Genomic DNA, 17,867 nt, shown 5'->3' with positions numbered 1-17,867 from the left:
TGATGCAACTATTAAATTTAATTACATTTTACACCTCAAACATTTTATTCTGTCACAAATTTTGTTTTGAGATTTTTTTTTTTTGGGACTTTTATCCTCAAATTTTGAAAAACTTGTGGATTGTAACCTTCCTATTGTAAATTACCATTTTGAATTTAGAAGTGAAACAAATTGATAGCATGTGGAGAAGACTAGGGGTGTTCATGGATCGGTTTTTTCAAAAAACCGATCCAAACCGAACCGAACCGTTTTATAAAAGTGGATCGGTTAACCGATCCATTTTTTATAAAGTGGATCGGTTTGATTTTCTTAAAATATGGATCCGTTTTTTTTAAATTGGATCGGTTCGGTGCGGTGCAGTTATCCACTTTTTACTCATATATGGATCGGTTTTTTTAAAAAACTAAACCGAACCGAACCGATCCACTTTGTAAAAATGGATCGGATAACTGAACCGGTTTTATAAAGTGGTTCGGTTCGGATTTTTTTTCAAAATGGATCGGATCGGTTATGAATCGGTTCGGATCAATTTGGATTTTTTGCACACCCCTAGAGAAGACTCTAATTTGAGGGAGAGGTTGTTTATGTGCAACTGGGAATGAGTGTCCTACATTAAACATATAAGTTAAAAAACTGTCTTAAAGATTTGACATTATTACAACAAGATATTTTATCTCGCAATAACAATATGGCACACTTTCACTAATGATACCTTGATGCCCATAATCGGTCGTCTTCAATATTAAGACGGTTTGGACCATTTTTGGTTATAATAAATTATAAAGACGGTTTTGGACCATTTTTGTTATAAAAAATTATAAAGAGAAAAAATCTATTTATTTCACGAATAATTCTATTTAAGAATAAAAGTCAATTTTGAAAAGAATTGATGAATTGAAATAACTTCTCTTGATGCAGCAATCAAGGCAAGTTGTAATCGATGAGCAAAACAATGAACATAATATGCATAAGGACAATCATTTAAGAATAATGCCTCTAATCCATTCCATTCTCCTCTCATATTACTAGCACTATCATACCCTTGCCCACGAATATTAGAAACATTAAGATTATGTCGAGAAAGTACAACACATAATTCATTCTTCAGAGTTAATGTCGTAGTGTTTTTAACATGCACAATATCAAAAAACCGCTCTTGTATAAAATCATTTTTATCAACAAATCTCAAAATAAGAGCCATTTGTTCCTTTTTTTGATTCATCGCGAGCTTCATCAACAATTATACAAAAACTTAGAATCTCCAACTTCCTCACGAATATGATTTTTCACTTTACTAGAAAGAATATTCAATATCTCTTTTTGAATTTTATGGGAAGTATATTTGGAATTATATAGAGCATTTTCCAACACAACTTTTGCAACCTCATCATTGTATGATGCAATGAGTTTTATCATCTCAAGAAAATTACCTTGGTTCCTTGATTCACTAGTTTCATCATGACCTCTCAAAGCACAAGCTTGAAGTGATAAATAACGAACCATATCAATTGAAGTCTTAAGACGCAAACGATTCTTCATAATTTGATCTAAGCTTTGCACATGAAAAACATTCCTAATATGACAATTTTGATTCAACAAGTCTTGAAAAACTCTCATTGCATTATTGTGTGGTGAGCAAGGATCCTTCCCAATGTGTTTAAGAAAAGCACAATTCTTTCCATTATTAACTTTCCTCCAACTTTTAAAACCTATAGAAAAAATAATCCACAAAGTTAAAAATTGTTGATGATAATCAACTCATTACCAATTAGAATTCAAATTCAATCACCTGTAGCAATGAAAACATCTGAACCAAGGCGTCCGCTTGGTTTTTTACTAAAAAGATAGCAAGGCAAGCAATATGCAGCATCTTTTGAAGGCAAATACTCAAACCATGAAGGAAATATGTTAAACCAAGTGTATTGAAATCTCCTTAGATGATCTTCTTTACCAGATAAAGGATAATTTTCTAAATGCATTTGATATGGACCCCATTTTAGATAAGCCCTTCGTACCTCATCCGTTTGATTTGATGGGTATTGCCAAATTTGAGGGCGTTTCTCCGGATCACGTTCCAAAGAATTTTCAAATTCATTATATGTAACTCTAGAAACCTTTAAGAGTTGTTTATCATTTTCTTCAATTCTTGAATTCTTGGGAAACTTCTCAAGTTCACTTGACGTAGAAATTGCATTTTTTTCATCTTTATCACAAGTCTTCCTCTTGAAAAAAGAATCAATTCTTTTACTCTTTATCATAATTTTTCTAATATATATTTATCACCTTTCACCTATATAAAAAAGGAAAAAATTATCTTCACAATTATCACAATGCAAAACATACAAAAACTCATACCAATATACTACTATAATTAAATACAACACTATATATTCCTCAAGCTAGCTATGCAAAACTTTGAGCAAATTCAATTTTCTAAAATTCTTAATAAGCACATGAACAAACTACTATATTTTTTATGGTAAGAGTGGAGACATTTATATTTTTAAATATGTTTGATATTTAAAATTAAAAGAAAAGAAAGAAATTAAAATATGTTTAAAACTTAAAAGTTAACAAAAAAAATACAATAAGTAATGTGTATACGTAAAACTGTAAATGTAAAAAAAACAAAAGAAGATAATATAAGAAAGAAAATCTTAAAATCTTAAAACAAAAAGAAAATAATATAAGAAAGAAAAGAAGGGTCCAGATTAGAGAAACGCGCACAAAGCTTTCTTCTTCAGTTCTTCTTCTTCTGCGTTTTCGTCCATGCGTTCTTCTTCTTTTAGTGTTATCGTACTGTTCTTCTTCTTTTGCTATTTCTGACTACAGTACGTACTACGTTCTTCTTCTTCTTTTACTGCAGAACCGGAGAAGCAGCCAAGCAAAAGCAGCTTCAAGAATGATGAATGAAATGGAGCAGGTGACGAGGCACATGTCGAGGATACTTATTTGAAAAGCTGGAAAGTTTTTTAGTTTTATTATAATTAATAATATAATAATATATAAATATAATATTAAAATATATATGAAAATAAATAAATATATAAAAGTTTTGGGGGAGCCGTGGCTCCCCCCTGCTACTTCAAAGTTCCGCCCCTAGTCCAGATTAGAGAAACATGCACAAAACTTTCTTCTTCAGTTCTTCTTCTTCTGCGTTTTCGTCCGTGCGTTCTTCTTCTTTTAACTGTTCATTTTAAAATTCTTAATACATAAATCAAATCTACAAATTTTTTAAGAATTTGAAAATCATTTGATATTTCATTTCACTAATTCAAATCAGTGTATAAAATAATTTTATAATTATTTGTCAATTTAAATTAATGATACAAAATATTAAATAATTTAAAAATTTATAAATTAATTTATATATTAAAAAAATTAAATTAAATAAACATATACATATATAAATAGTTGATGAGGAGAGAAAGTGAGGGAGTTGGGAGCATAAGGTGGTGAGTGATTATAAAGAAGAAAACAAGTGGTCGTACATAAGATAGCATACAAGTGAAATTTCAATCCTCGTCTTGGGTCTTCATCATCTTCTCTATGGCCTCAGAATCATCCAACAATGAACTCCTCCAACTCCCAGTGAGGCCAATCCCGGGCACCTACGGGCTCCCCTTGATGGGAGCAATCAGGGACCGACACGACTACTTCTACCACCAAGGGAGAGACAAGTTCTTCGCCACCAGAATCCGCACCCACAACTCCACCGTCATCCGCACCAACATGCCTCCGGGACCCTTCGTCTCCCGCGACCCACGCGTCATAGCGCTACTGGACGGAGCCTCCTTCCCCATCCTCTTCGACAACCAGAGGGTCCAAAAGCTCGACGTCCTCGACGGCACCTTCATGCCCTCCGCCGCCTTCACCGGCGGCCACCGCGTCTGCGCCTACCTCGACACCCGAGAACCCAACCACGCGCTGCTCAAGCGCTTCTTCCTCCTCGCCCTTGCCAACCGGAAAGACGCTTTCCTCCCTCTCTTCCGTAACTGCCTCCAGGAGGCCTTCGCCCAGATCGAGGACGCCTTCGCCCAAACCGCTCTTGCCGACTTCAACTCTGCCTTCAGCCACGCCTCCTTCAACTTCATCTTCAGGTTGTTCTGTAACGACAAACACCCTTCCCACACCAACCTCGCTTCTAAGGTAAATTATGCATCTACTATATATGTTTATATTTTTTATTAAATATAAATTTTCTAAATTTAATCAAAATATTTATATATATATATATATATATATATATATATAATTATGAGTAAAATACTTTTAATTGAATGATAAATTTTGAAAAAAATTATATTTAATTAAAGTTATTAAACAATGTAATAGTTGATAAAATTTAAGAATAAAAAAATTCTTGAAAACTTTTTTATGGAAAAAATTGTTTTACAAAACATGATCATAATTTAAAAAAAAAAATACTTATACAATATAAATGTTTATATATATAAAAAGAGATAGAAATGATCAATTTACTTCAAGAATAAGTTTACATAGATTTACTTTACTCAATAATTCATGTTCTATATTAAGTTTTATTAACTATTCAACTGTTGATTTTAAAGTTCTTAATATATAGATCAAGTCTGGAAATTTTTAAAAAAATTAAAAATTATTTTATATTTTATTTCATTAACTAAAATCAACATATAAAATTTTATGATTAATTAATGAAATAAAGTATTAAATAGTTTTTAATTTTTAAAAAAAATTATAAACTTGATCTATGCATTAAAATATTTATATTTAAATAATAGATCATTAAAATTTAATAAAAAAATATGAGTTATTAAATAGAATAAATTTAAGTAGATTTATTCTTGAAATAAATGTATTTCATTAATTATATATATATATATATATATATATATATATATATATATATTCTAGCAGAAATTTTTAATGAAATGATATATTGTTCTTACTTAATTAATTTATATATTCATACATTCATGGAGATCACTATGGTTAGTTTAATAGATATGCAAGAAAAGGTTGGGTTGCAAAAACATACATCTCTATTACAATTATTTTGTAATCTTTTCTATTAAAAAAATTGTTAAAAACCTATTTTGGTCCCTTATAATCATTTTTGTTTTAATTTAGTCTCGTTTTTATTTTTTGTCTCAATTTGGTCCCTAATAAATTAATTGGTTGCAATGTCAGACTTCCATCCGAATTATTTAGACGAAGTTAACTGTTAACCACGTGAATGCTAAGTGGATGCCACGTGGAAGCTACGTAGATGCCACGTGGATGTCAAATTTTTGTCATGCATCTGAAACCAAAACGGTCCGTTCTGAAACCGGAACGGCCTGTTTTGGTTTCACTCTTGGTGTGTTAATTTTGCATCCGGAACGGGCCGTTTCGAATGTAAAATTAACGCACTAGGAGTGAAACCAGAACGACATGCTCTAGTTTCAGAACGGTCCGTTCTAGTTCCAGAATGTCACACATACAATTCATGATTATATCCAAAAATTTTAGATTGTGAGGACAATACTTATTCATACATTTGTAATATTAAAAATTTTATATATAATTTTTAAAAGTATAAATATATATTATAGTTATTTTTTAAAAGTTTTTATATCTACAATTATGATCAAGGATGAAAATAAACTAGGTCAGATTATGTTATATTATAATTTAACAGATTTTAACCTAATTTTTGTTAAAAATACGTTATAAATATTATATATTTATCTGTCATAAACATTTTTTAAAATGTTTGGTTACATAACAATCTTAAAAATGAATTTTTGACTGAAATATTATTTTTTAAAAAAAATATACCCAAATAACACCTGTATCGAATTCTAAGCAGCGTTTTATATTTTTTTTTTCTTTTTTTTTGTGTTTTTGGGTTTGGCATGTGTAAATTCTACATCTGGAACGGGCTGTTCCAGATGCAGAACGGGCCATTCCAGATGTAGAACGGGTCGTTCCAGTTGCAGAATTTACACATACCTAAACTCTAAAAAATATAAAAAAATAAAATAAAATAAATATAAAATGCTGCTCAGAATTCGGTTTCCCGAGAACCGAATTCTGAACATGAATAGTAAATAGGTTTACTTGGGTAAATAATTTGGTACAGGTGTTATTTAGGTTTTTTTTTTTTAAATAATATTTTAGTCAAAAATTCTCTTAAAAACCTACTTAATAATAATTTAACACTAATAAAAACATATAAATAAATATGTTAAATATTATAAAAATTAAGTTTAATTTATTTATCATATAAAGATGTTTTTAGCATGTGATATAAATTTTTACAATTTTTATGTTTTTATCGACATAAACAATAAATACAAAGTACAAAAGTTTGACAAATATAAGATAAACAAATAATTCCTCGAAATTTATATTTTATACATACGATAATTTAAATATATATATATATATATTATAATATAATTTTTATTTTTTAAAATATATTATTTTTTAGATAGAAAAATTGTGTATGTGTAAATAGTTTCTTTTTGATTTTTGAATCATACTGGTGCACTATGTTAGTTGGCGTTTTGGAACGTCCGTTCTAAATTAGAACGGCCCGTTTTGGAAGCCAGAACAGCCTGTTCTGATACACACATTGGTGTTAAATAATGCATCTGGAACGGATTGTTCCAGATGCAAAATTTACATACTATGTGTGCAACAGGAACGGGCCTTTCCGATTTCAGAACGGACCGTTCTGCTGCCAGATGCATGACAAAATTTGACATCCACGTGACATCTACCTAGCTTCCACATAACATATACGTAGCTTCCACGTAGCATTTACGTGGCCAACAGTTAACTTCATCTAAATAATTTGGACGGAAGTTCGACATTGCAATCAATTAATTTATTAGGGACTAAATTAAGACCAAAAATAAAAGTGGGACTAAATTGAAATAAAATATATATTATAAGAGACCAAAATAGATTTTTAGAAAGAAAAAAAAAATATATATATATATATATATATATATACAGGGAGCGTATCAAGTGAGAAGTTTTTATTGTGAGAAGGTGAGAAGGTAGAAATATAACTCTTAGATTAATTTTCTCTCACTTGATTAAATCTCAAATTTTCTCTCACTTGATTAATCTAAGGGTTATATTTCTACCTTCTCACCTTCTCACAATAAAAACTTCTCAGATGATTGTTCCCTGTCGTGGAGAAGGAACGGTTCACTTCTTATAATTCTAGATCTAAAGTGATTGTTTTGTTTGTTCCTCCTTGTGTTTGGAATAGTTGACATGACCTATCGATGCATTAAAATGAATATATAAAATTGATTTTTACTCGGTCTTCTCCCTTTAAATCTAAACGCACACTTAGCTACATGAATAAATCTTGTAATACGAATAAATAATATATGTGCTTATATTATAAAAATTCCCACACAATCACCTTATTTAATTAAAAATAATTAACATAATAAATTTGTTAACTCTTACTAAATATTTGAATAGTTGAAAATATTTTGTTAATCGTTTTCAGGGGCCAAAGCTAGTGGACACGTGGCTCCTGTTTCAACTGGCGCCACTGGCGACGCTGGGCCTGCCGAAAATCTTCAACTACATCGAAGATTTCTTGATCCGCACGCTCCCCCTCCCCGCGTGCTTCACCAAGTCCAGCTACAACACCCTGTACGAGGCCTTCAAAGCCCACGCCACCGCCCTCCTGGACGAGGCCCAAAGCCTGGGCCTGGACCGAAACGAGGCCTGCCACAACGTGGTTTTCCTGGCGGGCTTCAACGCCTACGGCGGGCTCAAAAACCAGTTCCCCGTATTAATAAAATGGGTGGGCCAGGGTGGGGAGAAGCTCCACGCGGAGCTGGCGCGTGAGGTCCGGCGCGTGGTGAGCGAGGAGGGCGGGGTGACGCTCTCGGCGCTGGACAAAATGAGTCTGGTGAAGTCCGTGGTGTACGAGGTGATGCGAATCGAGCCTGCGGTGCCGTACCAATACGCACGTGCGAGGGAGGACTTGGTGGTGCAGAGCCACGACGCGTCGTTTCACGTAAAGAAGGGGGAGATGCTGTTCGGGTACCAACCCTTGGCGACCAGAGATTCCAGAATCTTCGAGGATGCCGAGGTTTTCGTGGCGCAGAGGTTTGTGGGCGAGGGGGAGAAGATGCTGAAGCACGTGCTTTGGTCCAACGGGAGGGAGACGGATGAGCCTTCGATTAATAACAAGCAGTGTCCTGGCAAGAATCTGGTGGTGCTGCTGTGCAGGTTGTTTCTCGTGGACTTCTTCTTGCGCTACGACACCTTTGACTTTCACTTTAAACAATCTGCCTTCGGTCCTACTGTTACCCTTAAGTCCCTCACCAAGGCATCCTCCTTCACTTGACTTGAGATTCAAAATATGATCTTTATATTTGTAAATTGGGTTTTCATTGTTTAACTTTAAAATAAGGAAGTGATTTTTTATTTTTTATTTTTTTTAATTTATGTTGGGTCAAAACTCAAAATTATTCTTTCTTTTATCCAGCCTTTATTTTTCTGTTTTATCAAGACTAAATATTTCAGTCAAATCCCTAAATTGTAGTATAAATCTATCATTTTAGTGTTTCTTTGACTGAATATTTTTAATTTTGAATGAAATTGAATATGCCATTAGAAAAGAAAGTTAACTCAACTTAAATAATGTTAATAAAAAAATCTAACATCATTCGAAATAGTGAAATAGTAAGTCTTAAAAGAATGCAAATAAAGAATAAGTATATTAATTTACTTTAATTATCAAGATTATATTTAGTCATTGATCAAATTTCACTATTTTATCGATGTACATAAATATTAGAGAATAATATAAGGCATATCATCAAAGTATATATGATAAAATCTATGTAATGTATAAACTCTTTAAACGAAAATTTTTTAAAATAAGAGACTTCTCCTTAAACGAAGCAAAGTTTTAAAGTATAAGTTGAAACAAAAGTTTAAAAAGTTATAAAACTACTTCATGCTTTACTCTTTCCCTTTTGGCACAACAAAAATCAATATAAGAGCAAAAAGAAATAAGGAGCAATTAGTCTAGAGAGGAGTCTTCATCGTCAAAGCTAAGGTCCTAACGGAACTTGCTGAGCAATTAGTGATAATGATGATCAAATAAGAAACATTATTGATGAAGTGACTTTTGTAGGGAAATGACTAGGATAGTGACCATCATCTTTAACTCTGAGATAGTTTTTAGTACTTCATGAACTTCAATAGATAAAGATGGTGGCACTTGTTCTTTCTTAATAGGTGAGAGAGAAAATACAACACGAGCATCTTATTTTAGTCCATTTTTATTATATTTAAGATAAATTATAGTTTTTTGTCTCGTATAATATTTCATTAGTAATTTTGATCCCTTAATTTTTGTTATTTATATTTTTTAATTTTGTAAAATTCATAATTTTTGTCCAACCATTAAATATTTTTTTTATGCTCTATATTAAATTGTAACATTAATCATAAGTTGATATTAAGTAAATGATATAACAATTAACATTTAAGATAAATTATATTTTTAAGTCTCAATTTACCTCATTTTTATATGCTTTTATGGGATAGAAAGAGAGAAAAAAAATACGACACAAAAATAATTTAGTCTAAATGTTATTAAATATTAATCATCACATCATTTATTTAATGTTAACTCATAGTTAATATTACAATTTTAACAATCATTAGATAAACATTTAATGGTTGAACCAAAATTGTAGCACTAAAAAAAACTACTTTGAACTAAATTGGATTGTACTATAAAAAATCTGAACTAATCTAAGTAGGCTTCATGGAGATGTTGCAGGGCCATTTTGGCAGTATAGTCTTATCTTGGAGTGTTTTTGATAGTCTGTATAGTAGTGCTTGATTAGCACTTAGGATTCTATATATTGCTTTATATTGAATGATTATATATATATATATATATATATATATATATATATATATATGTGTGGGAAATGTTAATATACTCCCACCTATTTTTTAGTGGGAGTATGTTATCAACCTACACCAAAATTTTAGGACAAAAAAACCACTCATTTCTTTTGATTTGGTTAATTCGTACAAAGGATATTATAATAATTTAATTTAATTTTAAAATAAAATAAAATATTTTCTCTCTCTTATTAACTTCATTCACTGTCATTTTATGAGAGATGAGAGAGAAATAAGTTAAAGAAAGAATTTAAATTACTATATATATATGGGGAATGCTAATATACTCCCACCTATTTTTTAGTGGGAGTATGTTAGCAACCTACACCAAAATTTTAGGACAAAAAAATCACCCATTTCTTTTGATTTGGTTAATTTGTATAAAGGATATTATAGTAATTTAATTTAATTTATGAAAATTAAATATTTTCTCTCTCTTATTAATTTCTGTTCTTACCGAAAATCTGCTGTAGAGCTGATCCGCCGGGTAAGATTGGTGAGCCTCCTTTGCTGGGTGTATTGGTGCTCCGAGATGGGGGAGGCACCTGCAAAAGAGACTCCGATGCTAAAGTTAGGGTTTGCACGAATAATGGTCTCATATATATAATGCACGTACCTTGAGGTTATCTAGGTTTGCCTTGGGCTTTTGGGCTTGAGATAAGATATATCATGATATGATATGATATAATTGAAGGGCGGATCTGGTCTGGGACGAGATCCTCGGAATCAGGTATGATTCGCTCAAATGCCGGGCTGACGTCATGCACCGCGTGCCCGGGGTTACTTGTTTGCAACACTAATCCGGGCTAGGAGCCCGGGTGCGAAGTACGGTTAGTACACTAGCCCCCCGAGCTCCGAAAGCCATAGGTTGAGGAGTTAAGACCGGGCTTGCTAGAGGGGGAGCGACTTAGTGCGTACGCTATCTGGAGCTTCGCCACGTGGCGCGGCTGTTCACTTCTGAAACGTGCGGTCGGCGCACTAAAGAAAATGGCGGTTAAGCGATGATGGCTTGCATTTAATGTTTTGTCAGGCGTGCCCCTTGGTCGACACGTAGCCTGGCGGTTTTGAATTTTGGGGAGAGACTTTTCCCTTTCTCGCGCCTTTGCCCATTTCGCTTTACTTTTTTTCTGTCTATCGGCTTCTTGCGCATGTCTCATCTTTGCTTGCTCCTCGTTTCCGTTTTCTTTGTGTTTTCTTGATGGCTGGTGGTTATGGCGGCAAGTCTTCTGCCTCCACTAGGGGTAGGGTACGTGGCAAGGCGGTGGTCGCCGCCGAGGCAAAAGGGGCGCCTCCGCCCGGAGACTTAGAGCTGGGCATTCCTGGTTATGAGTGGGTCAAACGCGAAATGGCCAGGTTTGCGAGTGTCTTTGATTCGAAACCGGAGGTCGATGCGCTGTGGGAGACGCACAGGATTTGTGACCCCTCCGTCTCTCGGATGGTCCGACTGGAGCCTTGTTCGGCTGGCGAGGGTGTGTACATGAAAAGGTCTGCTGATTCCCCCTCATTTTATGTATATGAGAGCTTTTTCAGAGATTTGAGTGTTTGTCTTCCCTTTACACAGTTCAAAAGTGATTTTTTGAACTATATTAATGCGGCCCCCAGTCAGTTGCATCCCACAACTGGGGCTTTTTGAGGGTGTTCGAGATCTTGAGTGGAGTTCTAGGGATGGAGGTATCCCTGCCGGTCTTCCTTTCTTTTTACCAGTTGAAGGTGGGTGGTCCTACGTACGGGACCTTGTCTTTAAATGGAGGAAAGGAGGGGGGTTTGTTTACCCCCTACTCCCCTTCATATAAAATTTACAGGCAGGATTTTTTTCGGGTTACTCTTGCTGGTGTCAACCCTTTGGAGGACGGGGGATTCTACTTTGGTGGGCTGCCAAGGTTTCCTTTCTATTGGTGCCACGACCCTGTTGGGTTTCATGGGGTGGATCCGTCGAAGTTAACGCCGTCGGAGACGGCTGCTGTTGAAGCTTTGAAGGCACTTCCTCGTCCGCTGGACTGCAAGCTCATCCTGTCGCTCGAGCGTTCGGCGCACAGGGAGGGAGACTTGGAGGGTGCGTATTTTGTTGTTTTCGTTTAGTTGTTGGGGTTTAATGCCTGCTGATGTGCTTTGATTTCTGTACTTAGGTATTGTGGGAAGGGACCTGTGGCGTGGCTGGAAGCAGCACTATGGCTACCATGTGGCCGAGCTTGAGGGTCCTGAGGTCCAAGGGGAGGAGGAGGTTTCCCCCCTGAAGATAAACCGGAAGAGGAAGAGGGTCCCGGCGGAGACCGGGGGAGTCGCTGCCCCTCACGAGGCGGAGGGGGTCGTTGCAGGGGCCTTCGGTGTCGAGGCAGCGGGCTCAGCTGGGACCTCTCTATTGGACGGGGGGGCTCGAGTGGCGGAGCCGGATATCGAGCCCCTCCGCCCTTCTGCTGGAGTGCCTGTGCAGGCTGCTGGTCGAGGGGTAGGGACTATTTGTCACCTTGTTAGCTTTTCCTTTGCATGCTTTTGCTTAGTGTTTCTGAGTTGGGATCGTTCCTCGTAGGTGGAGGCTGTTGTTGGGTCGACTTCCCGGGCCGTTGGCCAGGCTGGTGTGCCTTCTGAAGCGGAGATTCCGACGTTGGGCGGCTCGCTCCTGTTGTTGAGGTGGGCAGCGTGTGGCTGTGATCTGCTACATTGTTGCGCCTCTTGTTTAGTTGGTGAGATTTTTATATTTTTTGCTCTATATTTTTTGTAGGCGGGGAGCACCGCAGGGGTTTCTGATGGTCGAAGGTCACCGGTGGTGGGGGGGTAACGTCCCGGCGACTGGACCAGCGGTTGGGCCGGTGGCCTCCTCCTCCTCAACCGGTCATCGTGGTGAGGGCTCTGGTTCTGGGGCTCCGGCTCCTGCGCCTGCGACGAGGGGGCCACCCAAGCGTCCCTACCTTGCGTATCGTTATGCGCAGGAGGGTGTGCCAACACGGTTGGAGCACCTGAGTGCGTCGGAGGGGATCGACTCTTGGTGGAGCGCCTCGCTGACGCCTGAGAAGTTTTTTTCGCAGGGCTCCTTGGGTGCGGCCGATCAGGCGATGTTTGAATCCGCCGGGCCCGTGGCAAGTTTCGACGCTGCCCAGATCTTTTTGCAGAGGGGCACGACCATTGTGGATTATTGGAAGCGCAAATGGTCCCGGCAGCAGGAGGAGTTATGAAGGTTGAAGGGCCAGGTGCAGCCCTTGATGAGTAAAGTGAGGTTCGTTTTTGACCTCTATTTGAATGAAGTGAGGTTCGTTTTCAACCTTTATTTGAGTGAAATGAGGTTCGTTCTCGACCTCTATTTGAATGAAGTGAGGTTCGTTTTCAACCTCTATTTGAATGAAATGAGGTTCATTCTCGACCTCTATTTGAATGAAGTGAGGTTCGTTTTCGACCTCTATTTGAATGAAATAAGGTTCGTTCTCGACCTCTATTTGAATGAAGTGAGGTTCGTTTTCGACCTCTATTTGAATGAAATGAGGTTCGTTCTCGACCTCTATTTGAATGAAGTGAGGTTCGTTTTCGACCTCTATTTGAATGAAATGAGGTTCGTTCTCGACCTCTATTTGAATGACTGGGTAACAGCACCGTAAGGGATTTCGAATATATAAAAGAAACGAGTCATTTTATTGACGAAAGCCGTGTGCCTCGTTAAAAACCCCTCTCAGTTAGTGTGTTTTTCCTGAGGTGGGAAAAGAGTGCATCGTGTATTTGTACAAAGTTTAACTGAAGTAAAATTTGAGGTGGGTAGCGTTCCAAGTTCGTGGAACGGGCTTCCCGCTGAGCTCCTCTAGCCGGTAGGCTCCGTTTTCCAGGTTTTTTGCGACTCGGAATGGGCCGCCCCAAGTGGGTGCGAGCTTCACGTCCGACGTGTCCTTTCGTGCTTCTCCGAGTAGCCGCCATACCAGGTCGCCTTCCCGGAAAGACCGGGGTTTCACCCGGGAGTTGTATCTCTGGGCGGCCCGGACTTTGCAAACTTCTGCGTGGATTTGGGCTTCGTCTCGGAGCTCGTCTAGCAGGTCGAGGTCTGTTGCTAGCTCGTGGTTATTTTTTTCATTGTTGAAGACTTGGCATCAGTGGGATGTTTGTCTGACCTCTACCGGGATCATTGCGTCGGCTCCATAAGTTAGTCGGTAAGGTGTTTCTTGCGTGGTTGACTGTGGGGTGCAGTGGTATGCCCAGAGGATGCCGGGAAGCATGTCGGGGCACTCCCCTTTTGCGTTCCCTAGCCGTTTCTTGAGTTCCCGGAGGATGACCTTATTGGCTGCTTCGGCTTGGCCGTTGGTTTGGGGGTGCTCCACCGAGGTCGGCAAGTGCTTGATTCCGAGTTCTTGGAGGAAGACTTCAAATTCTTCTGCGATGAACTGCCGCCCGTTGTCAGTGACAATAGTGTGGGGAATTCCGAATCTGCAGACAATGTTTTTCCATGTGAATTTTCGCACGTTTTCCGTGGTGATCTTGGCAAGTGGGCGCGCCTCGATCCACTTGGTGAAGTAGTCGATTGCCACCAGGAGGAACTTTAACTGACCCTTCGCGGGGGGAAAGGCCCAAGGATGTCCATTCCCCACTAGGAGAAAGGCCATGCTGCCATCATGTGGTGAAGAGCCTCGGGGGGCTGTCGATGCGCGTTGCCAAACTGCTGGCACTCTTTGCATTTCTGGATGTAGTTTTGGCAATCTGACTTCAAGGTGGGCCAGTAGTATCTAGCTCGGAGTACCCTGGCTGCCATCGAGCGAGCTCCAGAGTGCATTCCGCATACTCCGTGATGAATTTCCTTGACAACATAGGCTGCTTGAGATATGGTCAAACATTTGAGCAGTGGGATGGAAATTCCGCGTTTGAATAATTCACCGTCGATGATGGTGAACTTTGCTGATCGCATTCTCACCTTCCTTGCCTCATCCTTATCTGTAGACAGGGCTCCATCTTTTAGGTAGTTCCATATGTCTGTCATTCATCCTAGCTCTTCGCTGTCGTTGACATTGACAGTTTTATCATCCAGGCTGGGTGAGTGCAAGGTTTCTTGGATAATGGTTCGGTGTTGCCCGGGCTTTTTGGTACTGGCGAGTTTTGACAGTAGGTCTGCTCTGGTGTTCTGCTCTCGCGGTACGTGTTTTATGGAGAACTCATCGAAAGACGAGATCTGTTGGGCTGCGGTATGAAAGTATCTCTGTAGGAGGGCGTCCTTTGCTTGGTACGTTCCACCAAGCTGTTCTACCATGAGTTTGGAATCGCTGTTGCAGCTTACTCTTCGAGCTTCGAGGTCCCGGGCTAATCTTAGTCCGGCGAGGAGAGCTTCGTACTCTGCCTGGTTATTAGTTGCTTTAAATCCGAACTTGAGGGATTGTTCCACAGTGATTCGGTTTGGTCCTTCCAGGATGATGCCTGCACCTCCTCCTTTGGAGTTGGAGGATCCATCTACATGGAGGGTCCATGCTTGGGGTTCTTCTGTGGTGGCCGGCGTGAGCTCGGCTACGAAGTCGGCCAAACATTGGGCTTTTAGAGGTCCGCGGCTTTCGTACCGGATTCCGAAATCTGACAGTTCTATTGACCAGGCAATCATGCGCCCGGCAAGCTCAGGCTTTCGCAGGATTTGTTTGATGGGGTAGTCGGTTTTGACTACCACCTGGTGGCTTTGGAAGTAAGGTCAGAGTCGCCGGGCTGCGGTGACCAGTGCCAACGCCAGCTTTTCGACCATTTGGTACCTTCTTTCGGCGTCTCGGAGGACCCGACTGATGAAGTAGATTGGGGTTTGAGCCTTCTGATGCTCTTGTACAATGACGGCGCTGATGGCGCCTTCTGCCACTGCCAGGTAAAGAAGGAGGTCGGTGTTGTGATCCGGCCTTTGCAAGATTGGCGGGGTTGTGAGGAAATTTTTGAAGCTTTGGAACGCTGCTTCACACTGGTCGTTCCACGAGAAGTCTTTTGGTTTCTTTAACAGGGTGAAAATTGGTCCTGCCTTCTCCGCGAGTTTAGGGATAAACCGGGACAGTGAGACCAGCCATCCGGCCAGGCGCTGCACCTCTTTTACCGATTGTGGGCTTTGCATGTGTATGATGGCCTCGCACTTCTCGGGGTTGGCTTCGATTCCTCTACTGGTGATCATGAAGCCAAGAAATCTTCCTCCCCGGAGACCGAAGACGCATTTCTCCGGGTTGAGACGCATGTTGTGCTTTCTGATCTGGGCGAACACCTCGGCAAGGTCGGAGGCATGGTTCGTTGCCGAGATGGTTTTTACCACCATGTCGTCCACGTAGACCTCCATGTTTATCGCCCGATTTGGTGGTGGAAGACTTTGTCCATCAGCCGCTGGTAGGTTGCCCCTGCGTTTTTGAGGCCGAAGGGCATCACCCGGTAACAGTAGTTGGCGCGATCAGTGATGAAGGACGTGTGTACTTCATCCGGTGGATACATCATTATCTGGTTGTACGCGGAATAGGCGTCGAGGAAGCTGAGGAGGGCATGCCCGGATGCTCCGTCGACTAACCTATCGATGCTCGGCAAGGGGTACGAGTCCTTGGGGCATGCTCTGTTGAGGTCGGTGTAATCGACGCACATGCGCCACTTTCCCGAGTTCTTCTTTACTAGGACTACGTTTGTCAGCCAGGTAGTGTACCTGACTTCCCGGATGAAACCGGCGTTGAGCAGTTTCTGCGTTTCAATGATGACGGCATCCCGTCTTTCGCTGCCGACCTTCCTCTTTCTTTGTGCGACCGGCTTGGCCTCTTTGTGTATCGCTAACCTGTGGCAGATGAAGTTGGCGTCTATGTCGGGCATGTCAGCGCTGGACCAAGCGAAGAGATCGACGTTCCTGAGGATTTCTTCCTGGAGTTGTTGTCGTAGTTTGGGGTCTAATTGTTTGTTGATCTTTGTTGTTTGGCTGGGGAGCTTTCCAGTTTGGAGATCGTCGAGCTCATCGACGGGACTGGGCCGCTCATCGTGAGCGTCGAATCTCGGATCGAGGTCGGTGGTTTCCTCGTGGTCAGCACGGGTTAGAACAGTGAAGTCGCTTTTGTGTTGTCTGATTGGGAGGGCAGTTTCTAGGCTGTCTACGTAGCATTGTCGCGCTTCCTGCTGGTTTGCTCTGATGGAGATGATTTTTCCGTCGTGCCCCGGGAATTTCATGGTAAGATGCGGGGTGGACACTACCGCCCCGAGTTGGTTTAGGGTTGACCTGCCGATGATGGTGTTATAGGTGGAGTTGGCCTCCACCAGTAGGTATCGAACCAGGATTTGCCGGGAGGCCGGCGGTGTTCCGAAGGTCGTCAATAGGTCCACTCGTCCTCTGGGGTGGATGGTTGCTCCTGCAAAACCGACCAAAGGTTCGGTGTGAGGTTGTACGAGAGAGTGGGGAATGTCTAACCTGAGGAATGTTGGCCAGTATAGGACATCGGCCGAGCTTCCCTGGTCGACCAGGGTCCTGCGAACTTCCCAATTGGCTAAAGTTACTGTCACGACCATGGGGTCGTCCTGATTTGGACTGATTCCGACGTAGTCGTCGTTGGTGAAAGATATGGTGGCCGAGTCTCGGCGCACAGTATGCGTGGCCGGGTGTACGCGGTTGACTTTACGTAGGTGTTTTTTCCGGGACGAGCTGCTGGCGCCGCCCCCTGCGAAGCCGCCCGCAATTGTGCTTACTAATTGGTTTGGGGGGCTAGGCCCTGTTCCCCGGTCTTCCAGGTCCCAGACTGTCTCGCCGGGGCCGAGGGGTGAGTCGGAGGGGCGATCGGGGTACTGTTGAGATTTCCGTTGAAGTACTTTTGTTATAATTGAAATTTAGTTTAATTTCATCAACGGTCTCAAACACGGCAAGTATACCGGCCGTTCAAGTAGTAAAAATATCGTATCCACAGGGATTAGAAGGTAAAATAAGCATTTAATGACTATTCGTGACTAAAGAATGATTCCAAATTGTAGTTCGTCATGTATATGAATCGAAGAGC

The 17,867-nt window shown here is 40.1% G+C and overlaps 3 protein-coding genes across 3 annotated transcripts; 1 reads left to right on the top strand and 2 right to left on the bottom strand.

Moving 5' to 3' along the window:
* Positions 1-935: 935 nt before the first annotated feature.
* Positions 936-3,229, bottom strand: LOC145953097 (uncharacterized). Its single transcript, XM_083066721.1, has 2 exons — positions 1,790-3,229; positions 936-1,709 (listed from the first exon to the last, which is right to left on the bottom strand). Exons 1-2 carry the CDS (start codon positions 2,256-2,258, stop codon positions 1,234-1,236), a joined length of 945 nt encoding a protein of 314 aa, XP_082922847.1. The 5' UTR covers positions 2,259-3,229; the 3' UTR covers positions 936-1,233.
* A 320-nt stretch (positions 3,230-3,549) lies between these two features.
* LOC109800937 (allene oxide synthase 3-like) lies at positions 3,550-8,510 on the top strand. Its single transcript, XM_020361875.3, has 2 exons — positions 3,550-4,149; positions 7,499-8,510. The coding sequence occupies exons 1-2, from the start codon at positions 3,550-3,552 to the stop codon at positions 8,348-8,350; spliced, it is 1,452 nt and encodes a 483-aa protein (XP_020217464.2). The 3' UTR covers positions 8,351-8,510.
* Positions 8,511-14,878: 6,368 nt separating this feature from the next.
* Positions 14,879-15,487, bottom strand: LOC145953294 (uncharacterized). Its single transcript, XM_083067235.1, has one exon. It carries the CDS (start codon positions 15,485-15,487, stop codon positions 14,879-14,881), a length of 609 nt encoding a protein of 202 aa, XP_082923361.1.
* Between the last annotated feature and the right edge of the window lie 2,380 nt (positions 15,488-17,867).

This window comes from Cajanus cajan, chromosome 11 (genome assembly GCF_000230855.2).
Source record: "Cajanus cajan strain Asha chromosome 11, NIPB_CcT2T_4, whole genome shotgun sequence".
NCBI lineage: Eukaryota > Viridiplantae > Streptophyta > Magnoliopsida > Fabales > Fabaceae > Cajanus > Cajanus cajan.
Note: the sequence above shows the minus strand (reverse complement) of the source record. Positions and strands in the feature narration are given on the sequence as shown.

Coding starts and splice junctions, on each gene's coding strand:
- LOC145953097 (XM_083066721.1), bottom strand. CDS start 2,258: ATGATAAAGAGTAAAAGAATTGATTCTTTTTTCAAGAGGAAGACTTGT. Junction 1,710..1,789: donor AGATGTTTTCATTGCTACAG/GTGATTGAATTT, acceptor TTTTTTCTATAG/GTTTTAAAAGTTGGAGGAAA.
- LOC109800937 (XM_020361875.3), top strand. CDS start 3,550: ATGGCCTCAGAATCATCCAACAATGAACTCCTCCAACTCCCAGTGAGG. Junction 4,150..7,498: donor ACACCAACCTCGCTTCTAAG/GTAAATTATGCA, acceptor AATCGTTTTCAG/GGGCCAAAGCTAGTGGACAC.
- LOC145953294 (XM_083067235.1), bottom strand. CDS start 15,487: ATGATTGCCTGGTCAATAGAACTGTCAGATTTCGGAATCCGGTACGAA.